The sequence below is a fragment of the Pezoporus occidentalis genome, unplaced genomic scaffold (genome assembly GCF_034315485.1).
Source record: "Pezoporus occidentalis ecotype Australia unplaced genomic scaffold, CSIRO_AGI_Poc_V1 ctg56, whole genome shotgun sequence".
In the NCBI taxonomy this organism is placed as follows: domain Eukaryota; kingdom Metazoa; phylum Chordata; class Aves; order Psittaciformes; family Psittacidae; genus Pezoporus; species Pezoporus occidentalis.
The window spans coordinates 2,736,214-2,761,329 of record NW_026915899.1 but is presented as its reverse complement, the minus strand read 5'-3'; the positions used below and the strand labels follow the sequence as shown (position 1 = coordinate 2,761,329).

Genomic DNA, 25,116 nt, shown 5'->3' with positions numbered 1-25,116 from the left:
GCTTGAACACAACACCTCTTTTTAAATGCGACTAAATTTTTTCTTTGTCACGTGTACTTTGTACACCTGCACTGTATTTCTATCTTAACCTTCCCCCTCTTCCTCAGGATAAGGAGTCTTCAGAAGAAGCAATTCTTCATCATTATGCATTCCTGACCTCCTCTAACCTCGCCTCACTCCACAGGAACACCATGGGTTTACATAATGGCAAAATTCGGTTCTCTTATATTCTCCATTCTAAAATCTTCACAGAAGTATTTTGACCTTGAGTTCTTGTTCCTAAGTAGCAACACACACTTCACGGTTAATGATCATGTACAAAAAATATAATTTCCTTTTTCTCCCCAAATCTTTCCATGTCACTTTACACTTACATGAACAGGAACTTCAAGAGCCATTTTATCGCTGTCACTCTGTCTCAGAAGGTCTTTCTGCTTTTCTTGGTTCATAAATTTGCTTCCATGCTTATTCTGAATGAGCTGTTATCAGCTGCAGGCTTTCTTACCCTGTTAGTCACCTTTTTCTGATCGCTTGTGAAGATGTTAAACGACATGTTCAAATCTAAATATGTAACATTTACGTAATGTAGGAAAAGTACACATCTGTCTGCAATACTTTATCACCTTAAAAACTGTATTTTAATCTTAAAGCTTTCTATGTGTTATGCTACCAGATAATACTCTTTTGTTCTGATATGAAAAATAACAATCTGGTTTATTTCAACTTCATCTACTGTGCATTTGAAAATAACTGAATGGCTTTTTCTACAATTTAGAATCAACAGAGTAAGTTCCTTCACAGTGAAAAAGGGAGAAATAATGTTATATCAAAATATATCATCCCATTAATATTTCCCAAGGGCTTACGCTGTCTTCTCTGAATTGATAACTCTTCAACAGCTGTATTATGTCAATATTAATAGCAAAGAAAAAGGTTCTCCAAAGATACTTTATCTGCACTTCACTATCCTGAAACGTGTTTAGCATTTAAAAGAACCCAAACCTGCAATCTTCTCCCCTACAGTAATATTTCTGTGCAACTTTTCTCCAATTTCACATTTTAAGTCACCACAACTATGTTTCCTCTCTGCTCACTGTCTCTGAAGTAATGTAATTCAACAGAAAGTAACAACAAATAAAGTAACTAAGTATATCTAAAGTAGACTACAATAAAATGACATTTAGACATGCTGCCTTCTTTTATCTCTTAGTTTTCCCCGCCACTGAAATCCTCAGTACAGCTGAGAAACATTTTTTTAATTTGATTTATCAATTAAAAATAAAGCCAATCACACTTGACTGAATTTTAATTACAAAAAAAATCTAATAAAAGATGATACAAGACTCAAGGACTTCCAAGGCCACAGTTTAAAAAAGATGTTTTCTAAAGCCCACAGATAGTTCTGAGATAGAATCTGTAAAGAGAACGATCTCAAACAATGTTACAGGTGCTGTTACTTTCTAGTTAATGCCAAATGATAATAAATTTGTCTGGAATTCTTAACAACTCCCTCTAAAAAAAATCTCCATTTTAGTCAGTACTTAAACCACCACACAACAAAATCATAGAATCATAGAATAGTTAGGGTTGGAAAGGACCTTAAGATCATCAAGTTCCAACACCCCTGCCGTGGGCATGGACACCTCACACTAAACCATATCACCCACAGCCTCGTCCAACCTGGTCTTGAACACTGCCAGGGATGGAGCATTCACAACCTCCCTGGGCAATCAACTTCTTATAATGAACTTCTGTTTTAAAAATGGCTCAATCTGTGGTCTGAAAGATCACTGCACATTAAGATAATGTGGACTTTGTATGAATCGTTGCTAATCACATATCCTCACAACCAAAACTATATTTGATTGAAATGCTACCTTAAAAAGTCTAGGAAATAGGTACCTGAGTTCTTTTTTAAAGTATCAGCTGTAAATTTATTTTAATTATTGTTAATGAGCAACTCGCATGATATGAGTTTTCCTGTTTATTTCTCAGAGTTAACATATCAGCTTGCAGGTTAAATCTTTCTGAATGTTCTAATTTCTAAATCTTTTCTCTTTGACTGTGATCGATGTTTCCTTTCTGCTGAGGAAAAGGCATAAAAGGCATAAAACGCTTACAAGCTCAAACGTTTAATGGGTTTATGAAGAAGAATGTTGTAAGAAGGATTGCTTTGACAGTTTGATTAGATTAACACAATCAATCAGTTTCAACAATATACACCACCCTTTAAAATACAGGTACTGCAGCTTTCTTAGTGCATGCTACCGCATTTAAATTGAAAGCGCCAATATCACATCTTTTCAATGCAAAATGGGCCCCTCACTACAAGAAAGATATTGAGGTGCAATGACGAAGGGAACCAAAGCTGGTGAAAGGTCTGGAGAACAAGTCTTATGAGGAACAGATGAGAGGACTGGGGTTGTTTAGCCTGGAGAAAAGAGATTCAGGGGAAACCTTAATGCTCTCTGCAACTACCCGAAAGGAGGTTTCAGTGAGGCAATTGTCAAGTCTGTCAGTCTCTCCTCCCAAGTAACAAGCAATAGGACACGAGGAAATGGTCTCCACCAGAAGAGGTTTTGATTGGCTATCAGGAAAGATTTCTTCACTGAAAGGATTGTCAGGCATTGGAACAGACTGCCCAGGGAAGTGGTTGAGTCACCATCCCTGGAGGTATTTAAAAGGCCTTTAGATAAGGTGCTTAGGGACATGGTTTAATGGCGGATTTGGCAGTGACAGGTTTATGGTGGGACTCGATCTTAAAAGTCTTTTTCAACCTAAATGATCCTATTATTCTATAAATACAGTATGATCTACATTTTATAGCAGCATACTGTGCCGTAAATAAGAATATATAATGCTGTAGTTCTGTCTTCTATCAGAAATATCCAGAGAGTTCAAAAGCATGTCTGCCAATTGTTAACAGGTCTGATTCAAAGAACTGAAGAAAAGGAACCGTTCTATTTTTTCCTTCTTGAATTTTTTGTTCTGACAGTCATAACATTAACAAACTTTTCTTTATTTCTCAGTCTCCTTTTACTAAATCTTATATTTTACAAGATAATTTGTAATCCATTCATGAATAAAACTAACAAGCAAACTGATTGTGCAGCTATAGTATAAGCCTCCCAGGTTTATAACAGTCCTGTCATAAACAATCTCACCTTGGTGTAGAGATCAGAATATGAGTTTAGTAGCAGGATAGACATGTCCTATGCATTTGAGTTGGAATAAGTCCTTTTCAATTGTGGAGCCTGTGAAGGACAGGTTATCCTTGCTTTCAACTCCATTATCAACAAGGCAATATTCTATATTGTGACAAAACTTAAAAATTAAACACTACTTTCCTTAATAAAGACAACACACAGTGGACTAGGTTCTGATTTATGGTTGCACAACTACATAACAAATTTTATCTTGAACAATGATACCCAATATCATGATACAGCAATGACAGTAAAACTAGATATATTTGAACTTTTATTAACCAAGCACAAATAGTCTGTAAATACTATAGGAAAAATGCATACATCTTTTACATCTTTTCAGCAGTTGTTGAAGATGCACTGAGTAACAAGTAGATACAGAATAAGAGCCATCTGAGAGACTGAAGTGATCTCTGTATAGCAACAAGATCCACTCCTGGCCTTGAGATAGTGCTTGTTTAATCCAGGACTATGTGAGATGGACCAACAGGGTTATCTGAAAATTCATTAGCAAGTAACTCAAGGCAACAGGAGATTGTGAGATCAGAGCAGTCTGGGCTGAGGCTTTTACAGCTACAGTAAATGCAATTTGTATTTGCATCTTATTTCACACTCAATTTAGTCTTGGATTTTCCTTCAGACTAGATTTAGCCTCGAGTCCCCAAGTGCAATGTTCCCACTATCTTGTGGTCCAAAGCTGTCCAAGTGATTGGCTTGAGACATGTATGACCCATTAGGGAATGTTACGTGTTAGAGCCTCTTGAGTGTGTAGCTGGAAAATAGGTTACCATCACATTTCCTTAGAAAGGAATTAACACCAAAAACATTCCATGAACCAAACCAACAGAAGGCAAAGAGAACTAAAGGGGAATTTGCTTCAGAATTGCACTACTATTCCAGACCAAACCGCAGACTTACATTTGCTGCATGTATATGCAAACTTGAATCTAAAACTTGCTTCTCAAGACAAGAATTTGGGGGAAAGTGCCTTATAAATACAGAATTCAAATAACCTAGAAGGTGTCAGCATTTCGAAATGGAAATTGAAGAATTCATGAGCTGTACATGCTGATTTATATAATCAAGGTCATCTCACATGACGGCAGGGATACTGCCTGTAAGCATCTACAAGAACAAAGCTGCAAACTATCAGCATGCTATTAAGACAAGATTGTTAAAAAAAGTTCAGAGTGCTCATTTGCACATGGCTGTAAAAAATGCCTTCCAAATGAGAGCTTAATGGTTCTAGAAAGAGAAAACATCTTTAATTTCAAGGGGAAGGGGAAAAAAAAAAAAAAAAAGAAAAAATTATGAAGGCTGCACTCAGAAGAAAACTAAGATAGAAAGATTGGTGAATTGTCGGTGCTGATTAAGAAAGAGGAGAAACAAAAGCTAGACGGGGTGAAGTTAAAGCTTTGTGAACCCCTGCAACTGTTATGAAATCTCAGTAGTTAACTAAATACAAGTCTACTTTGCTACTCTACTAAAGCAGGCTGAAGTATCCTTAGTGTAATAATATTCAGCCATTGAAAATAATAGTAGCTAAATTCAGCATTCTGCCCACTATAAACTTTGGAGAATAGAGTATTGTTCAACTTTACAAGCTACCAGTTTGGGAGTGTTCAATGTGAGGCACTTATAAGAAAAAAATAAAAGGTATGATTTTTAAAGACATTTCATAAGCTACCTTTAAATAAAGCTCCCAAAGGCATTTTTGGCAACCTCTGTCAGTACATGTGAATGACAAACCTGTGCCATTGGCAACATACAATTCAACTTCTATCTGATTGCATGAACTCTGTATTACTCATCACGGTTAACACAAACTGAGAAAGCTATATAAAGAACACTATTCTTTATCACAATAAACTTTTTTAATAAATAGAAATAAAGAACTGTTTTTCATTATATTTTTCCCTCTCTACTATGGAAAAACACAGTTCCAGCATTTAACCCAAGTACCTCCAGCTTGCACTAAAATGTATCTTCCTTCAGTTACCACCAGTCACGGCCTTCAAAACCTGCAACAGCAGATGTGGAGTCACCACCTCCAAAAGGTATGTTTTTCACAACAGCTATTTTCATTTTATCTATAAACTCCATTGTTTACAAATTCATGACAGTATCATAGCACAATAATGATGCTCAAATTGTGATTCAGACATTATACTTAGTTTTGAGTGCATACTTTATTTTGATTCTTAATTTCACTGGAAGATAATCACTACTCTATGGAATGCTGCTGAAGACATCCGAGTTATGTGAAATCAATCATTGACTCCCATATACAAGTTTTGTCAACTAGTTTATTAAACACACAGTGATAATGGATTAAAGGGTGGCCAAAATGTTGAATATAGAAATAAATGTTCTTTCAGAGAGACACCTTTTCAAACAGGTTAATAGACTAGGCAAGATTAAAAAAAAAAAAATTAAGAGATAGTAGTCTCCAATTAATTCATTTAAAATGTTCTATTATTAATAACTGTATATTTCATCAGAATAACCACTACAACAACCTGCTATGTCACAGGTTGCACTTTATAGTGTATGTTCTATACTCTGAGATATGAATAATCCTAAGGACAATGTAATATTTGAACCAGTGTGAAACGACTTTCCATAACTGATGTCACATTAGGCATCAATTTAGAACCTCTTCATATTCACTTACATACTGCAGCTTATGCAACATCATACCAGTTTCATACTATTAAAACTTTAATTCCAGCTAAGCACAAAATTTAGCACAGAATTATATACACTTTGAAATAATTGGGGTTTTGATCAGTGATTCAACCACTGGGAGAAAAAAAAAAAAAAACACCAACACAACCTAAACTGGGATAACAACAAGAATACTTACAAAAATGGCAAGAAAATGAAGGAACTGAATGATGGAAACTCAGAGCATTGAAAGAAGCAACAAATTACATACCCCATCTGATTTAAATAGATTCATATTATTCATATTGTACAAAAAATTCAAAACAAGAATTAGGCTTTTTGAAATCCTATGAGGAAAAAGTAGAGTACAGAGAGTCTAGAAAATGTAAGAGAAAAATATGTTGAACAAAAAAAAAAATCCTATGCAGGATTTACTACAGAAAGTTATGAAATAAAGAGAACCAAGAGCTTTTGGGAGAAAAAAGAAGAATCCTTGGTATCAGTAATTGTCATCAGCTATCTGGGGAGAACTGTCATACAGATGCTCTAAAATGTGCATCTTAACTAAGAGAATCAGGCCAGAAAAAAAAGAGCAGATATGCAAATCATCAGCATAAGCTGACAGTGAAGTTGTAGGAAAGCCTCAGATCACCCACGAATAGGATGGAGAAGGAAAAGTAAAAAAGAACGAAGAAAAAGTACTTTCCATGAGACTGGAAGAAAGGGCAGAATAGCTCTCAAAATAGACAGTCAAGGGCAATGCAAAAAAGCAGAGCAAAGCACAAGACTGTCATGTATCAGGAAAACAAAAAGGCCAGAATATTAAGGAAGAAGTGACCATTACTAGGAGCTAAAGCACTGGAAAGACAAAAGAAGATAAAGTTCTTAATATTTCATGTAGTTCTAATGATGATGTGCATTCCTGAAACAAATAGTAACTATGCCAATTTCATAATCCCCCTACAATATCTATGCTATTATAAAAAAGCTATTTTTACTGGATTTTACAGGAATAATAGCTTGTCCTTCCTTTGCCCCTCCAAGGTTATGTTTGAATTCAGGTACTATGTCATACACACTGGAAAAGAGCTAAAAATTACTTTGAAAGCTTAACAGATTTTCTGTGCAGGTTGCTTAAAAACTATCCCACTAAAATTCTCTGCTTCAAAGCAAATCAGGTTAATCTATGCACTTCAACCTACTAATCTTCAGTGTAGCAGAATGTTCTGCAGTACACAGCCAAATTTGCCATGAATATGTACTCATTATTTTACATGTGGTAGTGAGTATGCCCAGTTTGGTAAAGTGGCATCAAACATAGATTTCTGAATTTCAAGTCTATTTTATGGCAATTTGTGTTGTTTCTTACCTGGATAAGGTTCTGCTATTCAGACATTTATTAAGCACAACAATATAAACCATATATGCAGTATTATTTCCAATTCTGTTGTTCATTTACAGTAGTAACAAAATGCTTTTATTTTCATTCGACTCTTCATCTTACATCTACTATAAACACTTCTGATTTTAAATTGGTACTGTTCAAAGAAGGAAACCATGCATTCTCACATTAAAGTAATCTATATCAATTCTGTGTTAGCTATGGATATTTTAATAAATTTGAAACGGAGAACTGTACAATGTTAGAATTATTTTATATTTGTTCAGGTTCTAACAACAGTAAAACATCAGAAACAAAAGTTAAAAGAACAAATGGCAGTCATGGTTTTCTTGTTAGTGTTAGCTTCTAAAAACACCAATAACCAGTGCAACTAGCAACAGGTGCTGAGAAGAGAAGTAGACTCCGGTTTTAAAATACTAAACTGAACACCTTGAACTTGCAGCTTTGTCTCTTAAGACACATAAGTGAAGCTCTGTGAGGAAGGGCTCCGAGGGAAGGAGGAGCAGCCCTTTCTTGCTTTGCAGAGATGTCCTGGAAAATTTGTGCTAGGCTCTGGCTCCTTCTCCTGGGAATTGTGAATTACACAGACTCCACACCCCTGCTCCTTTGAGATTACCAAAAAGTGCTACAAAAGTCTGATGTGTACGGAATCTAAAAGGTGCACAAAATGAAAGAACATACGGATATGAGAAACTTCCCTTTTTCTCTTCTTGTATAGCATCATGATCCTCTTTCAGACTTTAGACTTTAAGAATAATATTAACTTTAATAAACCCTTCTTTTAGAAAAACTGACTACTTCAAAGAAGTGAAGAAGCAGAACAAACCATTTTCTAGATTATCTAACATTCTATTATCCTACAGAATAATGCATCAAGATCCTGATCAATAAAGCATTTTACAGGACATGCTTAATTTACTGAATTCATGAGTTGCTCCAGTGAAGCCAATGGGATTATTCACATTCTTTGAGTTAAGCATAAGAGAAAGTACTTCATCTCATCCCCTCTATATTCACAATCGACTTCCATTTAGCTACAGAAAAATTACCATCTATTTCAGCAGTATTGGAAACTGTCTTAAGAACTTGAACCTAGAAAAACCCACAGGCTTCCCTATGCATATCACTGAGTTTTGATTTTGTCTGGGCTTTGCATGTCTAAATACCTACCTCATAAAATAGCACAGCTTCTTTTATTTCCCACATATAGAATTCTCCCTCATATCCATGAAAGCTACCAGAAACAAAAAAAAGGACTAAAATTGGCAATATGCAAACATATTTGAAATCCACTTACTTTAAAAAATTGATCTAGCAGCCCAGAATTTCACAAAAGTCCTTTTAAACACTATGAAAGGAATTTCAATTCACTTTTTATAGAAACTTGCAGAGCTTCCATTTTGAGATTAAGATTTCTAAATCTGTGTGTCTATGAGCATTCTGTGTACTTAAACTACATAGGTAATGAAGATATAGTCAATATGGTCAATGAAGCCTAAAAAGGTCCTCAGTTCACAGCTGACTTTAAACTACACTTAATCTCTCTCTAGGCTCCTCTATTTCCCAAGTCTCTGCCAGCTATCATGGAAGCTTAGAAAACTGACACAGCAATACATACACACAAACCTACAGTAAGACATTTATATTATTTCATTTTTATCTCAAACTAAATCCCACCTCCACTGTTCACAGTAAGTGCATAGGTAGGAAGGGCAGAAACTAGAAACTGTGGAGTTACAGATCCAACAAACTTCTAAACCCAGAAACTCCCACGTACTGGTGAGTAATAAGGAAAACCATTCAAAGGCATGCATTTGTGACAGATGGTAACTTCAGCTTTTATAGGGAGTCATAGTTAAGCATCTCATACAGGCAGCTTCTGTCAGTTTTATATCTGCTATTGCGTATTTCTTGAAGTTCAGGTAACCACTACAACAGCATTTACTCCCAAGAAGTAACCCGACATGCATCTCTCATGGCCAACAACCTGCTATTCTGTACCACAGAATTTGAGGAGAGATACAGAAAGTGCCAAGTTTGACTTTTCCTGCAAGGCCAGGACTAAATGTGAAAATAAATATGGCTAAGATCCCTATTAGGGCTGGCATAGGAGTAAAGCTGATTTTATTTGATGGATGATGGAACTATTAATTTTTTTAAGCTTTTCAAGGCAAAAAATATAAGGATGGGGGAGATGAGGATATGTTACTGCAGACAACAGCTTGGCATCTGAATGTGCATACTGCTCTGTTTAAGACTGTGGTCCACCTCAAAATCAGGAGCTGTTTACTCTGCTTTCACTGGGACTTTGGGAACCCTGCCTCTCAATAAGAAACTGTAAAATAAATAAGAAAACTAACAAACTAGAGCTGGACGATCAGCAAAATAGTACTAATCATATACAAACATTGTTATTATTCTACAAAGAGCATTTGGAGTTCTTCTTTTCCAGAAGAAAACCTCAGAGCTTATATAAATGTGAATGAGTATATTTTAAGATTTGACTGAAATGCTGAATTACTATTAAAGAAACCCGTTTTTTCTCCATTGTGCACACAATACTTATGCACATTAAAGTCTGTACATAATATTAGATATATAGTTCAACAGAAATCAGTCTAGTTCTTGTTCTATCATCTTTTCTTTCAGCTCTCTGGTTATTTCAGATATTGCGGTTAGCACAAGATAAACAATAAGAGGTCACTGGCTTCAGTGCTATACCACTGAAATATAATTGCCTGCCACAATAAAGTCCTAATGAGCGCAACTCTTGTCAATGGGAGGTTGCCTTGGCAACAAAGTTATCCCAGAAGATAACTATCCATGTGGTAGGAGGTGATGACAGTCAGTTGCCTGACAAAGATTCGAAAAAATATAAACTTTTTGATTGCTCAAGTTGAAGAGAAGCTTTATGTACCAGGAATCTACTGACATAAGGGAAAATACTGACTTGCTGAACACAATAGGATCTAGAAACTTCCAAAGAAAGGCAGAGTTAGAATAAGGATGTTTTATGTTAATAGGAATATGCTTAGATTGCCAGTCTTGCAAGTAAAAGTCCTTCTCTCATGTGTTCACATCTTCCTAAGGTCCAAGAACTAAATCTGATTTAAATCATACTTTTAGATTTACTTTTAAAGAAAACAATGGAAAAGGTGTTCCTGAATAACAGTGAAAGTGGGCGAGATCAAGGCTGGGCTCAGTAGACAGCAGGATGGTGAATTCCAGCTCTCAGGTAGGAAGCTAAAATAAAAATCCCCAAGAGAAAACAAGAAGTGACAGAATCAAAGGGAGAGGCATGACCTGACTACAGGCTCCAGAGGCAGATGCTAATTTTAAATCCAGGAGCTCGTTTCTCACATGGTATAGGGCAGGTGGACAAGAAGAGTAACCACCAAGTCACACAGTATTTTTACCTTTATTTCCTACAAAAAATAAACTTTCACATTTTATGTCTGGGCAGGAAAGGTTATATCCCACTATGACTGTCTCCCCTCTTCCAGAAACACTGGCCAGTTTCTATCAAATTGACAAATGCCTAGATAGCTTAAAGACATGCTCCTACCCACATGTAACTGGATATAAAATATTCAGTGCCCAGATATATTAACAAGGTGGCTAAGCAAGACTCTAAAATTAAGTTGCTGTTGAAAAAAAAGAGAAAGTGTTAATGAATTAAAAGGACAAAACCAACAATAGAATCTGTGTTGCTCGCTAAATTACTAAGCAGTCTTGAAAGGAATAGTTTGGTAGGGATGCAAAATTATTCAGGATAGGTTTTGCTGATGAAAAATTGGGCTGGCTGCAAAAAGTTGCAGAAAGCTGTAGTGTCACTGAATAATAAGATGGCAAATGAAATTCAGTCTGGTTATATACACAGAGGGAAAAACACTGCAAAGCATACACACCTGATGCTGTCCTTGACATTGACCACCAAGACAGCTAGACTAACTATGAACAGTTACCTGAAAGCACTCATTTAACAGAATAGGCATGAAAAATTATAAATACAGAAATAAAGAAACAGAAAATAATTTCACCTCACTCTATGAATCTATGGCATGCTCATCTCTTGAAGTTTCCATTTAGTATATGGCAGCAATAAAATGTAGAGTAAAACTATACAGATTACAGAGAAGAAAGATAAACACAAAAAGTGCACGAAATGGTTTCCCTAAGTACAGATACTTTCAGCTTGGAAACGGAGTGACTGCATACAGAGACAGAACACAGTTTTGAAACAGGTGATGTTTCAAAAGAGTGAATAAAGAATGATTTGACGCAATTTCTCATAATCAAAGAAAGAAGATGATGTGACTTCAGAAGAATCTTTTGCTAAAGGAGAATTTCTTTTCACACAGCATAAAGAAACTGCAAAAAATCACTGCCACAGGATGTTATACACAGTATATTTTAAAACAATTAGATACATATTTAATAATACTCAATGGACATTTAAAAGCAAAAGTATAGAAATACAATAAGGCTTCTGAGTAATAGAAGATGGGACAGTATACATCTTCCCCACTCTGCTTTCACTCTAAATGTCTGTTGTTGTCCACTTACCCCAACCTGTTTCAAGGAACTTTATAGTCAAAAAAAAAAAAAAAAAAAGACGAGACCACTGGGACAGTGAGAGGTTTATGCTCCTGCTGGAGAAAAGGATGAGAATTGTCTACTTAATACCATGGACTCAATATGGAAAAGAGATATTAGAGCTGACATAAAAGGTATTCTTGACCATGAAAAATTAAATCTGCTTTCAGTAGACGTATTTTGAGTCTTTTGTCCCAGGTGGCTTAAAGCTTTGATTGAGACCAGAGTAGTAATAATATCTTTTTTGTATACATTTTCCAGTGTCTGTTGAGAAATGCACTCCTGTTTCAAATTTAATTGTTTGGGGTTTTTTTTAATAAATACAATATAACTCTACAGAAAAACTGAAATACTGCCCTAGTTTGGCTGGGACAGAGACTTAAATCATTCTCCTGTTCAGGGAATCAAAATCTCTGAGTCTATGCAAAAAGTGGAAACACACAAAAAAAACCTCTGTAACTGCATGTTTTAACATTTCCTAAATTTCAGCAACTGCTGGTCAGACAAATAATATTATTACATGTAACCTTCTTTCCTGTCTTTACTTTTTTTGTCTTTTTTTGGCAGGAAGTAGCGGTGTTACAATTCTTGTAACCAACATTTTGTTTTAGTATGTCACTAGAGCTAGACCTCTGGTTTTCCATTGGTATAGAGAGAAAAACTCTGCTTGTGCTGTTCTTCATGAGCTTTAATAAGGTTTCTTCATTCTCAGCATTTCTGGAAAATCATATCAATATTATTTATTAAAATATAATAGTAGATGTCTACTTTTAAACAAAATCCACTTGATTAAAAAGTAGTAATGGGCTACGTAAATTATACCAACCAATAAATGGGAAACAAAGATGTCTGTTACCACATTGGTCAATTGAGTACATGAGGTCAAACATGAGCTACCTTAAAATAAAAATGAACACTAAGTCAAAGAAAGGGAAAAGAAACTTCATCTCTTCTTGAAGAAGGAAAAGATATATATGGCTGATCAAGTACATGTGATAAAACTCAGTCTAATGAAGACACACTTACATTCTCCAGAAAAATAAAATAATGTTTAGTTTGAGCAAAAGAAGCCTCAGTCTCCTGGATGAAAAATTAAATTTTAAGGAGGAAAAACATATTTTTCTGGACCCACCTGGAGGACTTCAGGAAGCAATTCCACCAGCAGTGGGTGCTTTCTGTTGAAGTTTGTCTAACAGATGCAACCTGAGAAATGTACTATATAGCAAGAAAGAAATTCTTCTTTAAAAAAGATGGCAAATAAGCTATCATCATTCTGATTTAACACTAGGGTTCAATTCACAGCTCTGCTATCCCATCCTCTCTCCCTTGCACTGGCTGTGGTACTCATCAACCCCCTCACTGGGCTAATCTGAAGAAAACTGTGCCAAAGAGCAGGGAATAACAGGAACAAGTAGAAACACCTATTTCAACAGTGAGACAGTAAATCAACTCAACAGTATCGTCAAATTCTAACATTGTTTTTATTTGCTTTTTCCTATACCTTTGTAACTCTTTTGCATTTTGTATGGTAGGATTATATGCTTTAATTTGCATTTATTTTCCATGGTAAGCCCTAAGATATCCTGGTAAAGTTTTTCTCACACAAGAACAGGGTAAAGCTGTAAAGTAGGAGCACCAGGGGACTGCAAACAGTACCTATCTCACCTGCCTGTTTGGCAGTGTATACAAGAAGTCCGAGTATGTGACTCATTTCAACCATACCAGTTTATGGTGAGCTGGCAATACAGCACTCAGCTAAGTGGTACTTAAACAAAAAGGCTTCCTGGCAGGAGAACATATTAGGCTGAACACTTGAAAAATTCATGTGGCACTTGCTACCGTGTACTTAAAACTGAAAACTAATACACATAGGGGCTCTTATTTTTTTTTCATTTTTCATTTTCTTTTTTTCCCTGAGCAAGTTTTTAGCTAAGGAACTGTGTCAGTGTCTCTTCTGCAAATTATGTACTACAAGCGAGTTACTTACACAGAGAGATCATTGCACAAAAGACAGCACAAAAATGTAATTTATGTAAGAACATCAGATCAGCAGGAAAACACTGTAATGAAAAATACATGCAGTCCATTCTACAGGAAAAGTAAACAAAACTAACTACTGATGTGCCAATGAAAATAATTCTTCTATTTAAAACGGCAGTCAGTATACCACCATGTTATGATTTGATGGCATCGTTGAAGATTTCCTTCCAACTCCAAACTCCCCAGAAATCCAATGTAGTTTTGTACTCAGTATTTAAGCAGTTTAAAACTACTGATAGTTAAAATGAAACACTAGAAGAAATACAAAACTAACTTGCATTTCATAAGTCTGTAGAAATACGTTAAACATTATGTATCCTGAATAATTCAGCCATCATGCTACCTCCTTTTACCAATACATTATGCCAAAAAAACATGACAAAATATAAGATAAAAAGGCAAGAGATAATAAAAAGATAAACCTGAGGGTTTATGTTGCACGATTTTTTGGTTTGTGGAATCTTTCACATTTGAACATTCGTATTAATCAGTTCTACAGATTTAAAATTTGACTGTCTTGGGCATGACTTAACAGCGATTTCTATTTTGAAAGAATTTACAAGGTATTTACAGCATTTATCTTTTTTTAGAAAAACAAAACCTAACGAAAGCAAAGCCCGAATAAGGTGAAAAAGTGGGATAATTTGATCTCATTAAAATGCAATTAAAGTTAAAGAATAAACCAAACTAAATATTTATGTTTAAGAAACTCTCACAACATATCCTTTGTAAGCATGATGCATAATGTCTGCAATTTTTCTACTTTACAAAATCCTGCCACAGAAGACAGTGATATATTTTAGTGGATTTCATAGATACAGTTACAGAATACCAGAGTATTTACTGAAGTGAGGATTTGGGAATCCTTCCAAGTTTCTCATCCCCTCAACTCTGACTAGCTCAAGTGCAGGTATTTCGGATTATACGTCCAATGATGTACTTCACAGAGCCTAACAAATGACTGATGAATCCTAAATTAATCTAGACAGAAAAGAGGACAACAGCCAGAGTACCTTTGCTATCTTGCATGCAGAGACAGAGGTGGATGTCATTTAAGTGTCCAATCCTATTCTCAGTGAAGGCAATGGAAGAACTGCAACAAATTTTGAGAGACAGAATGCAGTTCTAACAACTCCAGAGAACAAACAGTTACCTATCACACTAGGAAACGTATAACAGCAGAATATTTAAGTGTGCTGTCATTCCCTTGAAAACTCCCTGTTGCGGTTCGTGAGAAAGTGGGGCCTGTTCTGAGAATGACCAATCGGGAATTTAAGCTGGAGACAGCACAGTATTTATCTTTCCACTGCAAACAGAGGAAAATATGCAGCTCAGCAAGACCAGGCATTATTTCAGCTTTGATGGGGAGAGAGGAAGACAAAGGAGACAAAAAACATTTTTTTCTGCGAAAACATCAGCAGCAGGGTCTTCTCTTCAAAGAGAGGCCACTGCACTCTAATCCTTGGATGGGGAGGGAAGCCATCCACCATCACCCTGGATTTCTTCAGGAAATGGGGGAGCCAGAATGCACCCTTGGCGCAGACATGAAGGAATCTGACAGTCCTGCCTGTCTTCCCATTCCTTCCACATAAAGAAATCTGACTGTCCTTCCTACCCTCTCTTCTGGCATTGCCAAATCATGCTGTGTACTGGGCTTAGAGCTGCCTGTATCAGTGCTTTGCAAAATGTCCCATTCCTTCCCAAGAGCCAGAAGGTAAAGCCTGAGCAAAACCCCTCGTATCAGCAGTGTACGGATACCTGTAGTCCCTGCCATGGATAACGTTACATTGCAACATGATTAGTTCACCTTCTTTGTGAACTTATACAGCAGTTAAAGATATTTCTGTTTACAGTAGTGTGAGAACTCCCGAGTCTGCTGAGTAACTGAACCAAGAAAACAGTACAGAACTGCTGCACCTGCTGAGTCAAAACAGAGAACTACTCCTTAAGCATGTTTAATATACAAAAATAATCCCACTCTAGCTATAAGAATCCCCGTCATGTATTTAGGTATAAGAAACCTTCATTGAAAACATACATGGAAATCCCATGTGAATAAGTAAGTTTTAAGCTTTTAAATACTACAGACAACTATTGTAATATAGCAAAATTTGCTAAAAATCAGAATGAAACATTCAGAACCACTTATTATGGTGAAAAAGATCAGACTGAACTTGAAGGACTCTTTTCAGCATGACAACAGTTAGCTTGAGAAAGTATCCACGTGCTTGGTCTTCAAAAGAAGTTTTTCAACATTATCATCAACATTATTATATTATCAACATTATCAACATTATATTATCAACATTAACATCATAGCTCACTGAAGCATTCCAAGTGAAGTTTTGGCAAAGCCAGCTATTTCTTGGGCATATAAAGATGGTTACCTGTACCAAGGAAGAGCTTTCACACAATTTTAGCACTTTGGTGAGACTAATGATCAAGTACCAAATGCAGTGCTAGTGTTAGCATGATAAAAAACCTTCAGGAGTTAGAAATGTTGCACCAACAGCAACAAAAATTATTCAAAATGAAAGAAACTAGCTACACTAAAACATCTTAAATAGCTCATTTTTTTCAGTTTCTCGGAAAAATCATATAAAGAATAAATATTTTCCACTGGAAAAAAATGCAAGGTAATAACAGATATTAAAATGAATAACAGATATTAAAATGAAACAAAGGAGGTAAAAGGACTCCAGATGGAAGCAATATTCAAATTCAGTTCAGAAATTTGTTGAAGATGAACAACCAAATAAAACATGCAAGAATACCACCTCCTAGGACACACTAACAGTAGAAGTGGTAGATCATTCTTAACATTTCTGAACATTTTCTTATCAGGTTTGGATACCATTCTACAAAACACACACCAAAACAACCAACTGGATTCATCAAATGAATAGCAAGCAAATTCTTAACCCTCTGAGAGGTCTGTATAGAATGTCTAAGTGAACAATCTGGGATTAAAGTGTATGCAACTTACTAAACTTTGCTACATAATGAATAGATGTGAAGACACTTATATTTAAAGATGTTACACGTCTTTACAAGACAAATAATGAATTATTCTCATATTTACTAAACTAATTCAGTTGAAAATTTTTATGGAATTTAAAATATTTTTATTTTTCTTCATTTATTTATTTTTCATTAACTTCAATGTTAAAGGCAGCAGAAGATATATTGTTTAAATACATAGTCAAAAATTCCAACCAGAAGCTAGTGGAGTGTCAAGTCACAGAAAAAAGAATGGGTATAGTTTTTTCTGATATCAATTCCTTAACTTGACAGTCAAGCAAGGAATTATTGAGGAAAAATAATTACCTCAACTAGAGGTCAGTAACATAACAAGCTTAGTCTAGACAGACAATAAGACAGAAGACATGATGGGAGGATGAATGTTGGGAACTGGAGACTGGAAGCTAGTATTGGATTGAGTAGTTAAGCAGACAGGCAGTAAGAAGACTGGAACTCAGAATCAATGAAGGGCATCGATTAAGCACAATTCAATGTTTTACTTCTCTGAAGAGACAAAAGAGACTATCAACATTAACCCATGCTTTGAGTGAGCATTCATTTTAGTAATATAAACTATCACAACATCAAGTGTTTGGTTTTGAAGGACAAAAAGTGAAGACATTATATATTTCTAATTATTAACGATCACTGAAGGCTTTTTCACTTCTTATGATGATTCTCAGATGATACCAAAACTAAAGGTTCAAGAAAAAACACACACAAGCATACTGGCATGTCCAGAACTCATTACCAGAGTTATGGAGGTTTGAAATAGTACTTACTTGGTATGTGTCCCATAACCTGATGGTACACCGTAAAGGGACTTCTCTCATCAGCAAGTTATTCATCCAACGGAATGCAAATTGCAAGTATTTCACCTCATGCTGATCCAAGTGCCTATGAACTTGTTCTGAAGAAAGAATAAACAGATATTTTACTGCAACTTTTCTGTAGTCCGTAACTATCAAAGGCACTGCCTGAAAAAATAAAACACTCTTCCATTCTCAAGCAAATCAAATGTGCTGGTGCATGCAAACTCTTACAACTGTATGAAAATCCACAAAATATAAGCAAGTAATTAAACACTACATTGGATTTATTTTTCTGCCTCTTGATAGCTTAAACAACTGCTCTCAGTGGTGCTATCTTAAGAAAAGATTAAACTAAGAGCTTTAAAACATAGTACAAAGAATAAACAAAGTTTAAAAGTGAAATGATTTGGTACATATATCCTCACTTAATTTCTTAGGCTACAAATTATTTGGGGCAAGTCTACAAGAAACAAGGTTTGCAAGTAACATAATAGCTTCCAAAAATAAACTGCTGGTAATAAAAAGAAGACAATATTAAATAACAAGGCAAAGAAATACAAGGGAAGTGCATGTAAAGGTTGCATTCACTTGAGACAAAAATAGGTGAGAATAATGTGAACAAATTTAAGTAATTTGTAATTTACATAATTTCTATTCTGCTCTCATGAGACCTCACTTGGAGTATTGTGTGCAGTTCTAGTGTCCTCAACGTAAAAAGGACATGGAACTGTTGGAACAAGTCCAGAGGAGGGCCACAAGGATGATCAGGGGACTGGAGCACCTCCCGTATGAGTACAGGCTGAGAAAGTTGAGCCTGTTCAGCCTGGAGAAGAGAAGGCTGCGTGGAGACCTCATAGCAGCCTTCCAGTATCTGAAGGGGGCCTACAAGGGTGCTAAGGAGGGAGTCTTCATTAGGGACTGTAGTGATAGGACAAGGGGTAATGGGTTAAAACTTAAAGAGGGGAAGTTTAGATTGGATATAAGGAAGAAATTCTTTACTGTAAGGGTGGTGAGGCACTGGAATGGGTTGCCCAGGGAAGTTGTGAATGCTCCATCCCTGGCGGCGTTTAAGCCCAGGTTGGGCAGAGTCTTGGGTGACATGGTTTAGTGCGACATGTCCCTGCCCACGGCAGTGGGGTGGAACTAGATGATCTTAAGGTCCTTTCCAACCCTAACTATTCTATGATTCCGTGATTCTTAGTCTAACAAATAAATAGAAATAAAAAAACAGTACAAATCAATGGTTTCTAAAGCAATACTCCTACACACTGTATTTATTGAAGCGCGTTTACTATTTGAAGGCTGTGATAATCACTTGCATGGGTTACTACTAGAGCTAACAGAACTAATCCCCTCATTTCTCTTATGTATTTAGCAGAATTTCCTCTATAACGGATCACAGACATTCTGCTAACATGTTTTAGCTAACAGGCTTGAGTATGATGTTAGCATGGTGTAAATGACAAATACTACAGACAAGATAGTGCCTTATTTTATATATATTTTTGACAAGAAGTCTGGTTAAAGCCTAAGAAAGATATTCCTAATGTCTTTCTTTATACAGATACAATCTTGGGAGATTTTGCTACTGTTGTGGTTTAAACCCAGTCAAATAACTCGTTCACTCACTCCCCCCCTTCTTTCCCTCCCCCTACTCCCAGAGGGACGGAGAGGAGAATCGAAAAGAATGCAACTCCCACGGGTTGAGTTAAGAACAGTTTAGCAACTAAGGTATAACACAAATCACTGCTGCTACCACCAATGATAACAATGATAAAGGAAATAACAAGGGAAGAGAATACGACATCTCACCACCAGCCGACCGATAACTCGCCCCCCCCAGCCTGACCAAGCACCAACCGATACCTCCTCCAACCCTGCAGTCTCCCAGCCCTTCCGGGTAACTCCCAGTTACCTCCTGGGCATGACGTGCTGTGGTATGGAATACCTCTTTGGCTAGCTTGGGTCAGGTGTCCTGTCTCTGCTTCCTCCTGGCTTCCCCTCCTCCCTGGCAGAGCATGAGGCTCACAAAGTCCTTGGCCAAACCAAAACATCGCTATCAGCTCTGTTCCCAGGCTGAAAGTCAAAACACTGCACTGCACCAGCTACCAAGAAAGAGAAACATGACTGCTACTGCTGAACCCAGGACAGCTACCCAAGCTATTTTTTATCCACATCGACAGAGGTGGATTATCAGCTAAATCAATGCATAAATGCTGATCTTGAAAAATTCACATTTCTCAGAAAGATCTAAAAAGGCACTAAAATACTAAGTGAACAAAAAAATTAATCCCAAGAGTATGGTTGCACTGTTATAGGAAACATGACCTAAAGATTCAGGCAGTAGAAGTTAAATTGTACTAAATTATAATATAGACTGAAGTTACTCAAATCACTTTTTACTCAAGATGTATTTTGTGGCCATATGAAAGTGTCAGCCAATATGATACACTTGGTTCAATATGGAAGCAAGAAGTAGAAATTTTTTAGATTTTAAAAACAATGAACAGCGAGCTTTTTAAAAAGAAAGACCAGTCACAACACTTTATACTGAAAGCCCGCCTATCACAACATTCCATCTGCGTCGTGTCTGCAAACAAATACTCATGGGAAAGTATAAAGCATTGGCATTTCTTCATGGCACTTCTCAGCCTCTAGCAATTTGTGGCTAAAGCCCTCTTCAGGAGACCTGGTATTTATGCTCCTAAAGTCATAGCCTTCTGTAATATCAATATAGCCAACCATATAAAACTATGTGCATATCTTAAAACTATCTGTTACCTCTCTTGGGAACTCTTTAAAGTTGTAACTATATATAAAGATATGTGAATCATTAAATGATTCATTTCTATGTATAATACCAGCTGATTTGATACTTCTGCTATACAGTAGACTGAACTGCTACTATGGGATATGAAAAGGCAGAGAATGAGGGTGGAGAGGTAATGATCTTGTGCTATTTGAAGTGATCTCATCAAGCCCTGGATAATCCCTCTCCTCTGTCATTATGTGTACAAGAGCAGTACTACAGCATTACCACTGTATATTGTGTGTACCCATTGTCAGTATTTCTAAAATTACATGAGGACTTTGTGATGAATTTTCCACTACCCATAATAGCCTCAGCCTTCCAGTCTTAACAACCTACGACTAATCTTCTTCCTTCCTCTACAAACCTAACATCCTCCCATCACCTTCATACCCTTCTTTCCCGGGCTTTCTGCAAAACTCATCAGCTGCCCCAGCTGGGACAGAGACAACAGATAATATGAAGGCTAGTTCTGAGCCCTTCCTCAGCAGCATTGCTAATCTGGGTACCTTTTCTTTTTTTCTTACTAATCAGCAAATAAGCTTTAGAAGAGTCATAGAATTCTGCACAGTGGAGACTTTTCTCCCTCTGTGTAATGCTGATGAAGCAAGCCCTCAGCTTGAAAAGTTACTGGAAAGAAGACAGATGTGGTAATCATGCTTTAAGGTTTGCAACCTTAAACAAATAGGCTTAAAAATGAAACAGGGCAGTTTATATGTTAAAGACCACATTTTGAAGACAGTATACGCTTCAGAAACCTCTGTATTTTCATTTTCCACACAGAGACCTTGCATGTTTCTACTTCTAAGCAGTTAGAATACAACAGAACAGTTGCAATTGGAAGGGACCTACCATGATCACATAGCACAACTGCATGACCACTCCAGGCCTGACCAAAAGCTAAAGCTAATGTTAAGGGCATTGTTCAAATGCCTCTGAAACACTGACATGCATGGGGCATTGACAAGCTCTCTAGGAAGCCTCTTCTGCAGTTTGACCACTCTCTCAGTAAATAAATGCTTCCTAATGTCCAGTTTGAACCTCCCTGGCCAGCTTTGAACCATTCTCATGTGATTTATCACTGGATGCCACAGAGAACAGCTCAGCATTTTCCTCTCCATTTCCCCTCCTCAATTAGCTGCAGAGAGCAATGAGGTCACCCTCTCAGCCTCCTTTTCTCCGAACTAGACAGGCCCAGTTTCCTCAGCCACTCTTCACAGGACATGCTTTCCAGGCCTTTCGCCAGCTTCACTGCCCTCTAAATACTTTCAGAGACCTTCACATCCTTCTTAAATGATGGGAACCAGACCTGTACACAGTACTCAAGGGGAGGCTGAACCGCTAAATACAGCGGCATAATCATCTCTTTTGACCAGCTGGTTATGCTGCGTTTAATGCACCCCTGTATGTTTGATGCCCTTGTGGCTGCCAGGGCACACTGCTGACTCGTACTGAGCCTGCTGTTGACCAACACCCCCAGATCTCTTTCTGCAGGGCTGCTCTCCAGCCACTCCTCTTCCATTTCACACTTGTGCCCAGTGTTACTCCGTCCCAGGTACAGAATCTGGCATTTGTTCTTGTTAAATTTTCAAATGTTAAATAAACCACTGATGACTGCCTAATGTTCCAATCTATCTAGATCCCTCTGCAAGGCCTCCTGTCCCACAAGAGTCAACTGCACTTACCATTTTCATATCACCAGCAACCTTGTTAATGGGGCATTCAAGTTGTGCATCCAGATCACTGATAATAATATTGAACAGGACAGGCTAGGCCTTGAAGGACAACACTAGTGACCAGTCACCAGATGGATGTAGCTCCATTCACTACAACTTGAGCTTTCCCTTTCAGCCAGCTCTTCATCCAGAGCACCATTATTAGATTAGATATTCAGAACAAATACAGACTGCCTTTGCTCTGGGTGAATTCAGCTGCAAGTTAAATATACTGATCTGAGATACTATGTTAGATTTCTTTTGTGTCACATTTAGATACCTATATTGCAGACTACTATAATTAGATAATCCACCACATCAGGATGCAAAAAAGTTTTATTTCTAACTGAAGTTACTAACTCACAAACATTTTTGTTCTTCATGCAGAAAAACCAAATTTCATTTCATTGCTTGCAGTCACTGAAAGTAAGCAATGAAAAACTATAAATTGTGCCAGCTGTGATATTTCAACTACTGTTGTTAAGAGGCACAATGAATTTCTTGAAAGTTGCTTTCTAGTCTAAACAAGTTGAAAAATAGGCTACTAAGTTCTGTGCATTATAAACGATGCAAGACTGACATAGAAGATGCATTGAGTAAAAAAGCTAATTCTTCCTACTTTGTAAGTAATGGTGAGTACAGGCTATTTTGCTGATAAAGGTAATTTGGACAGTCATAATCTAAATTTAATTTTTCCATTTCAATGAAAATAAGTACATGTGTGCAACGAACAAGCGAGATATATAATTACTGTCAGCTTTCAGACTTCAAGTATTTTATAAAAAAATCTTCTACTGCAGTCTGTGATAGTAAAATAGTATTACAGTTAAAAAAATAGCTCTTTTATCAAAATTCAAAAGAAAGACATTATAAGTTTCTCACCACTTTCAATAAATCTATATATAAAAGTTTTGGTGAAGCAAGTCTTCTGATTAAAAAATAAAATTCATTATATTTATGCATTCCAAAGTAATATACCACCAAAAACCTGTCTTTTGTACATTAAAGGCATTTATAACTACTGATAATTTCAGTAAGTACACTTATTAGATATATTAGTATTAATGACCACAATCAGCAACCTTAAACAGATGCTTCTCATGGCAGAAAGACTAGCATACATAAAATGTTTATAGCTAATATTTAAAGTCAGCTTCTCAACTGTTTTACTGATTTCAAATCTGAAATACCTCCAGGGATGGTGACTCAACCACTTCCCTGGGAAGCTTGTTTCAACGCCTGACAGCCCTTTTGGTAAAGAAGTTTCTCCTAATACCCAGTCTAAACCTCTCCTGGTGCAACTGAGGCAGTTTCCTCTTGTCCCATCACTTGTTATATGGGAGAAGAGACTGACACCTACCTTGCTACAACCTCCTTTCAGGTAGTTGTGGAGAGCAGCAAGGTTTCCCCTCAGCCAGCTTCTTTGTTCTTTGTTGTACTCCAATGTCTCTCTTGTAGAGAAGGGCCCAGAACTGAACACAATATTCATGGCATGGCCTCAACAGTGCCGAGCACAGGGGAAGAATCGCTCCCCTTGTCCTGCTGGCCGCATTACCGCTGATACAAGCCAGAATGCTGTTGGCCTTCTTGGCTGAGTATGGGCCGTGTGTCCATACTCAGCCAGGTGTTCACTAACACCCTCAGGTCCTTTTCCGCTGAGCAGCTTTCCAGGCACTCTTCCTCAAGCCTGTAGCTTTGCATGGAGTTGTTGTGACCCAAGTGCAGGACCCAGCAATGAGCCTTGTTGAACCTGTGACTTGATACTTGACTGACAGTTTCCAAGTACTAAGTTTCCACCTACAATATTTCAGTACTGTTTTCTTGACTAAAAAGCAAGCAACCAACTAGATTTTATTCTATTTACTGCAATACTATAGTAGGCACTTATTCGTACTTAGCTGAACTTTCTAAAACGTGGGCAGCTATTAAAAAAAAACAACAGTATTGTAACACAAATAAACGACATAATCTAAAGGCACACTGCTTACTAGAAATGGTGGTATCCACAAGGGCTGCCCCTGAAAGCTTGTGTTCATGAGACGAAAACCTCCTGAAAAGCAGTGACTGCTTAAGTTTCACCATTGAGCTACCACGCAAATTTGATAAAACTGGTTTTCCTAAGTACTACCTACAAGCCTCCAGATAACCTTAGGAAACAAGAATCTCTTTGACTGCACCAGCCCCATATTGGATACAGTCATCCATGCTTGTTTTCCTTCACTTTGCAGCACATTTTGCTCCAGTCTAGACTCAGAGACAGGTGATTACCATGGAGCAGTTCATGCAACTTCATTCATTCAGACGGGGAGTCCACAACCACCAACACATCCACCACCACCGTGCTGTACTACTCATTCAGTCAATACAGCAACAAAATACTGAAATCTTTCCTACTTCACCTTTAGACATTGTTATTTGCATAAAATTATAACTCCCACATACTAAACCTTGCTGTTCAAACAAGATGGAACTTTGTCATCAGTAAATGACTACTTTCTTTCTGAGTAACCTACCTACCTAAAGCAAATTTTGGTTGTCATTCTCTCTCTTCCAGAAACATTTCTACACTGTTGAAAGCCAGTATGTTTATGGAAGACAAAGCTATGAGTTTGGAGAAAAATCTCAACACCAGATTTTACTAGATGCAGATTACTGCTTACAGCCTCCCAACCTGAATTAATGAAAGTCTGAACAAAGTAATTCTGTCAAGACTACAGCTTAGTATATTAATTTCTGTTAATATACATTAATAACAAAAGAAGTTCCTGATGACTAAAAAAGACATTCAAAAGATCATAAATGCGCACTTGAAGACAAGATCTCATTACGATACACAATTCAGCTTCAA

At 36.9% G+C, this 25,116-nt stretch overlaps 1 protein-coding gene across 3 annotated transcripts in view; it reads right to left on the bottom strand.

Moving 5' to 3' along the window:
- TBC1D22A (TBC1 domain family member 22A) overlaps nucleotides 1-25,116 on the bottom strand; it is a 169,509-nt gene that overhangs the window by 55,262 nt on the left and 89,131 nt on the right. For all 3 annotated transcript variants that reach the window (XM_062638358.1, XM_062638355.1, XM_062638357.1), the window contains exon 11: nucleotides 17,715-17,842. In XM_062638358.1, coding sequence (XP_062494342.1) covers nucleotides 17,715-17,842 — 128 coding nt within the window. The remainder of the gene's footprint in view (nucleotides 1-17,714; nucleotides 17,843-25,116) is intronic.